At 40.7% G+C, this 12,027-nt stretch overlaps 2 protein-coding genes across 2 annotated transcripts in view; one reads left to right on the forward strand and one right to left on the reverse strand.

Annotated features, from left to right (window-relative positions):
* BCL2L14 (BCL2 like 14) overlaps positions 1-12,027 on the forward strand; it is a 209,774-nt gene that overhangs the window by 112,819 nt on the left and 84,928 nt on the right. The window lies entirely within an intron of this gene.
* LOC133340578 (cadherin-related family member 5-like) overlaps positions 1-12,027 on the reverse strand; it is a 40,073-nt gene that overhangs the window by 3,795 nt on the left and 24,251 nt on the right. Inside the window, exons 10-16 of the mRNA XM_061548923.1 lie at positions 5,511-5,555; positions 4,894-4,938; positions 3,467-3,511; positions 3,199-3,243; positions 2,287-2,331; positions 1,171-1,215; positions 98-142 (exon numbers count right to left, since the gene is read on the reverse strand). Coding sequence (XP_061404907.1) covers positions 98-142; positions 1,171-1,215; positions 2,287-2,331; positions 3,199-3,243; positions 3,467-3,511; positions 4,894-4,938; positions 5,511-5,555 — 315 coding nt within the window. The remainder of the gene's footprint in view (positions 1-97; positions 143-1,170; positions 1,216-2,286; positions 2,332-3,198; positions 3,244-3,466; positions 3,512-4,893; positions 4,939-5,510; positions 5,556-12,027) is intronic.

The raw sequence follows: 12,027 nt of genomic DNA on the forward strand, positions 1-12,027 counted from the left end.
TATTTTACTTTGGCTATCATTGTACCTTGAGCTTGTGTTGCTGTCCGAGTATTATCAGAGCTTTGTGGTGATGTGGGTGTTATGTTTGGTGAATTACCTCCAGAGGTCGGACGTGGGTCAGGGAGAGTTGGGCTGTCAGAACCTTTCCCGCGAGAAATAGAAAGCAAATATCCATGTTGCAAACATCCGTGCCACTGGTCAAAATATTAAGTAACCAATTCTTCATAGTGTCATGATGCCATAGTCCGTCTATCTCCTACAGTCTCATCATGGGCTGTAAGACCACCTGCCTGCCACAAAGGGAAGTTTGAAATGTAGCGTTGTCCCTTGGCCACTTAAAGTTAGTCTTACAGCTTAGCTCAGGGTTCGGCAGCCAAAATAACAAGAAAAGCCATTTTTTTCGAATTCGGAAGAAAAAAAAACTCAATATTTCAAGAGCCACCAAGGCAATATGAATACGAAACGGTGGTCCTCAATAAATGACGTCAAAAAGCAGTCCCTTAATGAGCTGCATGCAACTCCAGAGTCGCAGGTTGCTGACTCCTGCCCATGGTGAACTGGACTTCCATGGTAAACTGACTTCCATGGTAAACTGACTTCCATGGTAAACTGACTTCCATGGTAAACTGACTTCCATGGTGAAGTGGACTTCCACGGTGAACTGGATTCCCATGGTGAACTGGACTCCCATGGTAAACTGACTTCCATGGTAAACTAGACTCCCATGGTAAACTGGACTTCCATGGTGAACTGGACTTCCATGGTGAACTGGACTTCCATGGTGAACTGGACTTCCATGGTAAACTGGACTTCCATGGTGAACTGGACTTCCTTGGTAAACTGGACATCCATGGTCAGGGGTCGGCAACCAAATGTAACAGGAAGAGCCATTTTTTTCAAATTAGGTAAAAAAAACCCTTAATATTTCAAGAGCTGCACTGCACTCATTAAAGAGCCGCATGGAGCTCTGGAGCGGCAGGTTTTCTGTCCCCTGGCTGAGCTGATCCATCTCACCCAACATGTAAATATGTGAGTGTAATGCTTGTCCTGGAGCATGAACATTAATGCAAGTTTTAAAAAAATATATCAAATTTTACCTTCAAGTTTGTGTTGTTGCCCGAGTATTATCAGAGCTTTGTGTTGATGTGGGCGTTATCTTTGGTGAATTACCTCCAGCGGTTGGACGTGGGTCAGGGACAGTTGGTCTGTTGGAACCTTTATCGTGACAAAACAAAAAAAAACAAATATTCCAAGTTGCAAACATCTGTGCCACCCTGCTGCTGCTCTATATAAGAACGGGAGACACAGGAGAGCCTCACCATTCTGGCGAATTGCCCGATGATGCTGGTTGCAATTACCAGCGAAACGTCGTACTCAAATTGTAAATGTTGTTGCTTCAACACACCGGTGGGCTAAAGCAGTGAACTATTTGTCTTTGTCAACGTGACACATTTTTACTGATTGGCCGTGTCGGGTGGTGGAGGGTTACGACACATTTATAAATAAACGCGATCTAAACCCAAAAATCGTTGATTATGAATCTGTGCCACTGGTCAAAATATTAAGTGCACATCACTCGTGGCTTTGTGATGCAATAGTCTATCGAGCTACTAGCTACTACAATCTCATCACGGGCTGTTAAGACTCCACCTGCCTGCCACAGAGTTGAAATTTTAAGTGCAGCGGCGTTCCTGATGTCCAGAGTTTTATATTCTTAGGTTTTGTCGGTAAAGTCATGTAGGTAAAAAAGTTCAAATTAATAAAAGTAAAATAAAAATAAAAATCACGACGTTTCGGAGGCAACACAAGCTTCCATCTTCAGGTGGAACAGTCACAGCACGATAGCTGTATCAAGTGAGAGAAATTCCAAGAAAACCGTATTTTTATATATATACTGGTTGAGGGTGGGAGTAGCCAAGGTAGGCCCTGAATAATATTTTTGTGAGGTTCGGTGCGGCTGAAGCGCGCTGTTAGGAATGGGCCTTTGTTGTGTAAATTAGGTGCGGATGATGTAAAGGTGCATGTAAAAGGGACTGAGCCTTTTTGTTATGTAGAGATGATGCGGTTTAAAGAGTTTTGTTGTACCTTTGCCATTTAAAGTTCGTGTTACGGCTTAGCTGATCCATCTCACCCAAAATGTAAAACCTGTGAATGCTTGCTTGCTCTAGGGCATGAATGTTGGTACGAGTTTTTTTTTTATATATCAAATTTTACCTTGAACTTGTGTTGTTGTCCGAGTATTATCTGAGCTTTGTGTTGATGTGGGTGATATTTTTGGTTAATTACCTCCATCAGTTGGATGTGGCCCGGTGACGGTTGGTCTATCGGAACCTTGACCGTGACAAATACAAGACAAACATTGCAAGTTGCTGTGCCACTGGAAACAAAATCAAGTGTGGTGAACATGTACTCCATGTCTAAATCATCGACAGGGCATCCATTACGGTATGCTCCATTCTTAAAGAATTATAATTAGACAGCAGTTTGAACGGCGCCGTTAAAAGTACGGCGTTTGAACTTTCCAGCGATAAAAAAGAAAGTACTCTAATGCCACTTCCTGAGCCACGGCAAAATTATATTTCACGATTGATAGCTAGCTGTGTGATCATCATCGGCCACGATCTATCCACTACTGGGTGAATACTTCCCCAAGCCATGGCACATCCCTTGTGGTGTCGTGATGCATCTCATTGCCCTCTCTCCACGGGAGTAATTGTCTCGGCTGTGTTTCCTGCTTTGGCTGCCATTTCATCTCATCAGTCAAAGTTATCCTTCGATATCAAATAATTATAATAAGACCGTAGCTCGAAATGCACCGTTGAAAGAAGAGCATTAAAATTTGCCAACTATAGGAAAAAGAAAACTCTAAGTCTCTCCCCTTCATAAGCCACAGCAAGACTTTATTCCACAATTTTATAGCTGTACGATCATCATCAGCCAGTATCTATCCGCTGCTGGATGAAGGCTTCCCCAAGTTACCGCACACCCCTCATGGTTTTGTGATGGGGCTGTGACATCCCAACTATTCAATCCCAGTGAAGGTATTAAATCCAGTTTGTTGCAACTTAGGCTTGTTCTGGAGTTTAATAATAATAATGATGCCGCTTTACTTTTGTTAATGTTGTACTTTGAGCTTGAGTCATGGCCGGGTGCTGTCTGAGCTCTGTGTTGATGTGGGTGATGCATTGGGTGGTTTACCTCCAGCGGTTGGCTGTGGCACGGGGACAGTTGGTCTATCGGAACCTTTACCGCGACAAATAAAACACAAATATGCCAAGTTGCAAACGTCCGTGCCACCAGCTGATCCATCCATCTCACCCAAAATGTAAACCTATGAATGCTTTCTCTGGGGCATGAATATTATTACCAGTTTTTAAAACATGTACAATTTTACCTTGAATTTGTATAGTTTCCCGAGTATTATCTGAGCTTTGTGTTGATGTGGGTGATATTTTTGTTTAATTACCTCCAGCGGTTGAATGTGGCCTGGTCGCAGTTGGTCTATCGGAACCTTGACCATGCCAAACAGAAAACAAATATTGGTAGTTGCTGTGCCACTGGAAACAAAATAAAGTGTGGTAACTGCCGTAATTCATTTCTCTCCGCCTGATAAAGACCGGTTGTGATGCGATCGAAACGTCGTGGCTTTTTTGCTTTTATTATTTTCAACGTATTATTTAACATTTTTATTTAATGTTATTCTTTGTTATTTTCATTTTATTTTCTGTCTACGTGACTTTACCGAGAGAACCAAGAAAATGTGGTGGTGAACTTGTACTACATGTCTACTTCTCGCTCGTGTGATTCCTACTTTGGCTGCCACTTCATCCCATCAATCTGGACCACTGGCCATGTATGAATGTATGCTACACTTCTTTCGCACCGTACGTAGCCAAACGTGCTAATCGGAGGTGCGGGGGAAGGACATCAAATTATGTCCTGTCCAAGCCTACTTTCTTAAGAGTCAATGTGATGTTCCCAATCTGTATTTTCCTATGACTGTTCGATTCTCTCTACACAATGCCCGTTGTATCTGTACAGCGTTTTGAGACGCAGTCACATGCAATGTAAATTTCCATTCTATTGATAATGATGCCATCTTTGCAATTGTTTTCAGGTTTGTCGCCATCGTATCATTATCTTTGTTATCGCCATCATCATCATCATGCGTTGTCACCATTAAAAATCATCATCCGTTTGGTTAATTACCTTCAGCGGTTGGATGTGGCCGAGTGACAGTTGGTTTATCGGAACCTTGGCCATGACAAATAGAAAACAAATTAACCTTATGGCGGTACCCCGGGGTGTCCATAGTACCCCGGCTCTCGCACAATGTCCGTGATGCGGTAATTTTTTTGTCTGTTGATGGTCGGCGATGCGGCAATCGACTCATCTCGACGATCTGTGCACGATGCATCACTACGGTGCGTACCGCGAGCGTTCAGGGTATCAGCGCAATCGTCCTCGCTGCGTTTCGACATCGCGGAGTAGCACTGATTTCGGATTGATTTAGTCGTAAACCCTGGAAAAAATACTGTCCCAGAAATAAAATATTTAATTGCTTCGGCCATTTTGTATTATTTGGTACCCCGGGGTACCGCCATAACTATCAAATATTGGAATTTGCTATGCCACTGGAAACATAACATCATGGACTGTGAGACTCCCACCTGCCTGACCCACACTGAAAAAGATTCTAAGTGCAGTGTGTACTTCTGTAGAGAGTTTGTTACCACTTAAAGTAAGTCTTACATCCACAGCTTAGCTGTCCTGCGAGCTGATTGTTTGTTCTGGGGTAATAATTAAGTTTTTATTTTACACTTGAGTTTGTGTTGCGGCCTGGGTCTTGTCTGAGCTCTGTGTTGGTGTGGGCGATAACACCCGGTGATTTACCTCCAGCGGTTGGCTGTGGCCCGGGGACTGTTGGTCTATCCGAACCTTTACCCCGACAAATAGAAGACAAACATTGCAAGTTGCGAATAGCTGTGCCACTGGCAAAATACTACTACTAATAACAACAATGCGCATTGAATATGTGCCACATGTCCAAATCACCTTCAGGGTGTCCATAAAGTTATCATTCGGTATCAAATAATTATAATAAGACGGTAGTTTGAAATGCACCGTTGAAATAACAGCATTCAAATTTGCCAACTATTGAGAAAGAAAAAAAATACCCTAACTCTCTCTCCTTCGTAAGCCACAGCAAAACTTTATTCCACAATCGATAGCTGTACGATGATCATCAGCCAGGATCCATCCGCTGCTGGATGAAGGCTTCCCCAAGTTGCCGCACACCCCTCATGGTTTTGTGATGGGGCTGTGAGACCCCACCTATTCGATCCCAGTGAAGGTATTAAATCCAGTTTGTTGCAACTTAGGCTTGTTCCGGAGTTTAATAATAATAATGATGCCGCTTTACTTTTGTTATCGTTGTACTTTGAACTTGAGTCATGGCCGGATGTTGTCTGAGCTCTGTGTTGATGTGGGTGATGCATTGGGTGGTTTACCTCCAGTGGTTATCTGTGGCCCGGTCACAGTTGGTCCATCGGAACCTTTCCCGAAACAAATATAACACAATTATTGAATAGTTGCAAACACCTGTGCCACTGGCAAAACAAAAATTATGAGTGTTGAAAATGTGCCACATGTCTAAATCCTTTAAGGTATCATGCATTCTTAAAGAACTATAATAACACAGCAGTTTGAACTTTGTGGTTGAAACATTGTCAACTTATTAAAACCTCAAGTCATCTTCAACCAGCAGATAATATAAGAATAAAAAATATAATTCCATGCATTAACTAGAGGTAGGGTGGAATTGTATGTTTCTCTGGTAATTAAAATATATAAATTTAGGATTTTAAAGAAATTAAAGTAGTTTAACAGCCGTTTGAAGCACTGCACACAAATATGTATTAAAATGTATGCCCCAACATTTCAAGATGTAGACTGAAAGCATGAACACATTAAAACACTTCTCAATTAGGGTAAAACAACAATATAATGGGATAATTTAACGCAGATTAAAACTAAAACTAAACAACAACCTTTGGCCAAACTACTGATGGGTAAAGGACTCCTCATGCCGATGTCATTGATTGGGGGTTGTTTGACCATACTTCACCGCGCTGGTCAACAGTGCGGGATGGTGAAAGTAATGACCACAAAAATGCCATCACTTACTCGCCAATGACAGTGAATTAAGGTGATTGTGGTCAATCGCAAGAAGCCCCGACAAAAAAAGGATGAATCGGCTGACAGTCGAAGCCAACGGGTGACATATTTACGATGTCTTATGTCCACGCTCAACACCGGTAATTAATACACTTACGAGACCACATCTCTAAATGTCTCCCCTCTGCCAATAAAGTCAAATACACAAGATGAAAACTGCATACATGCAATGGGCCAATGTCGTAGGGCGGGTAAACGGTTGAGAATCCATTCTAGATTTGAAGCTTTCGTGACTGCAAGGATTCATACTCTTAGTTCTTTCGGTAAAGTCACGTAGGTAAAAAATGAAATTAAAATTAAATTCATTAAAAGTAAAACAATAATTGTTTTATTTTTATTAATTTTAATTTAATTTTTTACCTACGTGACTTTACCGAAAGAACTAAGAGGTTGAGAATCAGCAAATGGGAGTGAAACTCTCAACTTGTGTTTTTTTTTCCCAGAAGCATTCCGTGACAGTACCATTACTATCAACCGTTTATCCATATATGAGACTATATTAACCGAGAAAAATAAGTGCAAATGTACAATGCTTAGCCCCCGGCTGCATCAACAAAGTCAAGTTAAAGTGTCAGAGTACGGGATGGTGCCCATCTCATTGGCCCAAAGGAAACGGTGATAATCTATTATTTAATCTATTATTGAATCCCACGCAGAGCTTCGTTTCCCCCTCATATGCATGCTCTTTTCTCAAGGCACTCTACGGGTTCTTCTCACAAGCCAAACCACGTGTTAACCGAATCGTCCATACGCTACAATGCAGGGCTGTCCTGAATAAGAACCTAGAGACTAGGTAAGTCTTTCTTGGATATATGGAGGGCATTATCATTATTATTAATATTGACCCCAGCTGTAAACTTCATGCCAATATTTGAACTTGCAACCTGGCAATTGCGAGCACATTGTTCTATGATAATTGTTTTTTTACCCTTCTATCTGGCAACAAAACTGACACCTTTTTTACAAGGAGTCATGTTTGCATAGACCACAATACCTGCAGCCATAATGCAAACAAAAAACATAACTCTGATAATATATGCACTGTCCTTGAAGTTGATTGGTCCATACCCGAAAAAAAGGTGTCAGTTTTGTTGCCAGATAGAAGGGTAAAAAAACAATTATCATATTTTTTACTGGCAAATGAGGTTCCAATGGTGTCAACACATTGTTCTAACCACAGCTGGTCAATGGGGACAGCTGACTACAATACAACGTTGCATACCCAGACTTTCTTTTTATATCTGCCAAAAACAGATGATCTTGATAGAACGGCAAAGTTAATGTGGTAAAGTATCACCAACTACTACATATATTGAGCTATAGGTTAGAAAGTTAAGAAAGCTTGAAGTCCAAGCTTGTAGAATAGAGTGGATGCCAAATGATGGAAGCTTGGCAATTGCAGTCGTGTGGCATGCCAGATACAGTCAAATGCTTTAGAAACACCGAGGTCTATGATCATAGACCCTCCAAAATGTTCCTGCTTTGCGCCCCAAAAACAAGCCACTGGAAAACCCGCAGATCGTGCATTACGGGATCCACAACCGAGAAACGATGGCTCCAAGTGATGGAGGAGGTGATTGTTATGGTGAAAGATTCCATTACTTTGCACAGCAATGAAGTCAAGGCGATCGGGGGATAATTATGAATTAAAAAAAGATGTATCCATGTTGTTGGTGCCTTGTGGTTACTATATCGAAGACCCAATTAAGAATGAGTGCAAGTTCTGGGGCACATATTTTAAGCACTTGCCTTAGAAATATTAGGTTTGGGCAGTACCTAACGTACATAATGCACTGTGAATCTCAGTTGCTTGATCTGACTGCTAGAAGGAATATTACTCCATCAAAAAAATATGTACATGATGAGAAAATCCTCTAAAAAGGAGAACAACATGATGTAGGCAGGAAACAAATAGATTTAACAACACACAGAGAAGTGTGTGTATTGCATGCAGACAAGCTGTCAGCCTTATCCAGACCACAAGCTGAAAAATAACTGAATGTGTGGCCATTTTGTAGTTTAGTTTTACACGTAGGCTTTCGCGACCAATATCATCCATAATATAGGGGTTTTTAGTTGTTTGTAGTTTTTAGTTCATCAACAAATCTAGCAATCACTGCAGGTGGTGTTTGTCGATTATAAACAAGTAAAGTTTATTTGCAATGTAACTATTTGGGGCCTCCTTCATTTTGAAAAAATGTGTTCATTGTCTTTATGTCCCTGTTGGCTAAGAACTCTAAAATGCATTATCCTCACTCAAATGGCATTTCCAATAATCCTCGCACCTCAGTTACTTTTACCTACTTTTGCATGAAATATTCCCATTACGATGTTGCGATGTGGTTTTTGCCGTCGCTTAAGACGCTGCCTACTTTATTTGTACAAACATTTGGCCTACTTCTAACACGTTGGCGGATTTCTACGGCATGTATTTGACTTTCTGATTTGGTACTGCATCTTGTTGCACGGTCCTCGTGTTGTTTTTTTTTCAGCTGCCTCGATTGGGCAACTGTGTAACCTAGAGGAGTGAGAGATAAGCAGCACACTGTGCACAGATCACACCACTCCACTCCAGCCCAAAGTAACCACAGGTCACGGCAGGCGTGACCAATAAGAGCCTGGTTTGCTCCACCCTATTATTCTGTGCTAAAAGCAGTAAATTATGTCAACTGAGCACGACACATGCCATCAACTGTGATCGATTGATCAATAAAAGTGTCCTTTAGCATCTTATCTGTATGCCCTAAGCATACTTGAGACGCATGTGATTATTTTTTCCCATATGTTGACATACAGTACTTAGACTTACATGGTTACTGTCCGTGATTGACCCTCAACACACTGAATTTTAATATCGCACCATGAGTTTATATTTCTTCTGCAGGTTGGCGTAGAATGTTTAAATCTTCGTGGTCACTGAGCACGGATAAACGTCGGCTGGCACAGTGATATCAGTTCCATGACAACATCTCCCAAACAGTAATTGTATTGAAACTCCTACCATCTCCAATTCACGCCAAACTCAGTTCATATAGTCGTTCCAGGCAAAAACAAAAAACCTTAAAATGTACATGTTCGACTGGTGATCAGGTTCAGGAATCAAAAGTTATAAAGAGGTGGGCTAAGGCCGTGAAGGGATTTAAGGACTCGCTTCGAGTATTTGAAAAGACAGCGGTGTAGTAAACGGGACGCTAGTGGAGTTGAAGGAGGAGAAGCGACGTGTGACAGTTAAAGGGGAGATTGAAAATAATTCGTGTGGAAGCATTTTGGATTTTTTGGAGGGGAGTGAGGCCAGAGGCCTTGAGACCAAGAAGAACAGGTCCAAGTCTTTCATTGGATAATCTCCCAAGCGGCACTTGGGAAATATAAAGTATTTGGCCGCTATAAATTTTCACGTGGTAAGTCACTTCGTTGAGCTATCATTTGTGGCCAGGTTGCTTCTGAAAAAGAGCTGCATAGCTCAGCGGGCCTTATCTTGTAAAATAAAAAAATAGTTAGTTAACCGTATCTAAATTTAGATTTAAAGCTTTCGTGACTGCAGGGATTCATATTCTTTGTTCTTTCGGTAAAGTCACGTAGAAGGGAAATAATAAAAAAAATGAAAATATTAAACAATAAACATTATCACGACGTTTCGACTGCAACACAAGCAATCGTCATCAGGTCTGAAATTTCTTGCTGTGGATTTCACACCTGATGATGATTGCTTGTGTTGCAGTCGAAACGTCATGAGAATTAAAAAAAATTTGTTTTTAACCGTATCTAGTTTACCGCTCCAAATACGTTTCTGCAGAGATCATTCAAAGCAGCAGCAGCAGCTGTGTAATGCCTACCACTCTGATCTCCTCTCCAAGAGTGAAGGAAAATCTGCTCCACTTTGGCGATGACTCTTCCGGTCAATACATTAACTGATTTAAATCCCACTGATCTTTGACACCAGGAGCTGGACCACAAGTTGGACATTGAGTAGAACTCGTTTGCAACTTCACGTGACAAAGGCTCTTCGCGATGGTATTGTGGGAGCTGTCAAGTTAATGACTGCAAAGACAAGCCTGCAGCATCTGATTTATGGTTATATTTGAACACCGTAAAATGTATTCTTTCTTCAAAACTGCCTCCACAGCATAGCGTACATCTCTTTTCTATGAAAAATAAATCATAATCAATGCCGATCATCGAGAACAAAGGTTCAAGTCGGCATTGGGAACTCGGATTCATCCATTTTTCCCGGACCTAGTGTCAAATCTCTTCTCTCTCAGTGCATGAGACACTTTTTCTTCTGCGAAGGCGAAGGTGAATCCAAAGCGGAGGAAGAAAATGCAGAAGATGCAGTCAAATAGGAGGGAATTTGTTTCTTCCATCTGAACATCTCTGTAGAATCTGGAGACTTAGCTAAGTCAGCCGTGGTGAAATCGCAGGAGTTTCAATTCCGAGAAATGGATAGCAAATCTTTGGGTATCCATTGACAGCACCCTTTTCAGTGTTGAATGCCCGACTATTACTTCATTTTCCTCGAGAGGCTAAACGTTTTGGCATCAAGACATGAAAACGAATGGGAGACTGTGGAGATGTAGAGGGTGATCGACTCGTGTGACTTTTGCGTAAGTTCATTGGACTCATGACCCGACTACTATTTAGATTTCTATTAAATGGAGAAGGTAGAATAAAAAATATATTTTCATTTTTTATTTTCACCTCCGTGACTTTACCGAAAGAACCAAAGAGTATGGATCCTTGCAGTCACGAAAACTTCAAATCTAGAATTAGGATAGGGTTGTTTTTGTTGTTGTTACAGAAAATTAGAATATGACTTTCCTGTGACTTTGTACATCATAAGCCGAGACCCTGACCTATCTTTGGAATTTATTTTTAAAACGTTGTGGTTTCGCCTTATGGTTAGTTTGTAAGTTTAACTTTGTTTTCCCAATGTATTTTTTTACTGCATTTCTATAATCGCAATGCAATTTCCAATAAAACTACGTCTAACACAAATGCCTCGCTCTCAGGGTGTTTGAGTACATGGTTCTGTTGTGGTTGGGAGGCGTTATCCATGCATACTATTTATTTTGACCTCTTTATAACTTTTAAACCATGAATTTCATTTTGTACAATTTTTAGATTTGAATGGATTTTTTTTTGTCTGGAATAAGTTTAAAATCAGAGATAGCAAAAGGTGTTACTACCGGTTTGGTAACTTTCTCTGCCACTTAGAACGGCTACATTTAAATGTAGCATAAATATACTATGATATAACTTACGTTTCAGCTGAACAGTATCAAAACAACAGGGAAAAGAATATTGCATCAGCGTTATGGCTCTGAACTGATCATGGGTTAATATCCTCAAGAACAAATATTCCCACAATGCACTGCGCCAGCAACATTTTATCATTTTATTTTCAATATAAATTATATTTTTTTGATTGAAGGGTTTGTCCATTACTCACTTGCTACTGTTGGGTAACTATTCATATGGCCAATTAAAAAACTGGTCTTCAAAGAACATGTTTACATGTAATTCTTATCAAGGAAAGAGTAGTCTCAAAATATTTATTATCCACTCTCTCTGACCTCTATTTCCGTGCTATGATGGGTCATTGCCCAAAACATCACCTATTATCCATATATATTTATAATTTTAAGGCCACAGTGTTATTTATGAATATGTCGAGTTTTTTTTTGTAAATTGTGCACCTCTGCCAATGCAGCAGCATCACCAACTAATTTATTTTCATCAGACTTCGGGGTCATTGGATTTGCATCTCCCATGGTGTGAGCTGTCGTAGATGAC

The sequence above is a fragment of the Lethenteron reissneri genome, chromosome 2 (assembly GCF_015708825.2).
Source record: "Lethenteron reissneri isolate LAM-NWPU_2019-01 chromosome 2, ASM1570882v1, whole genome shotgun sequence".
Classification (NCBI taxonomy): Eukaryota; Metazoa; Chordata; class Hyperoartia; order Petromyzontiformes; family Petromyzontidae; genus Lethenteron; species Lethenteron reissneri.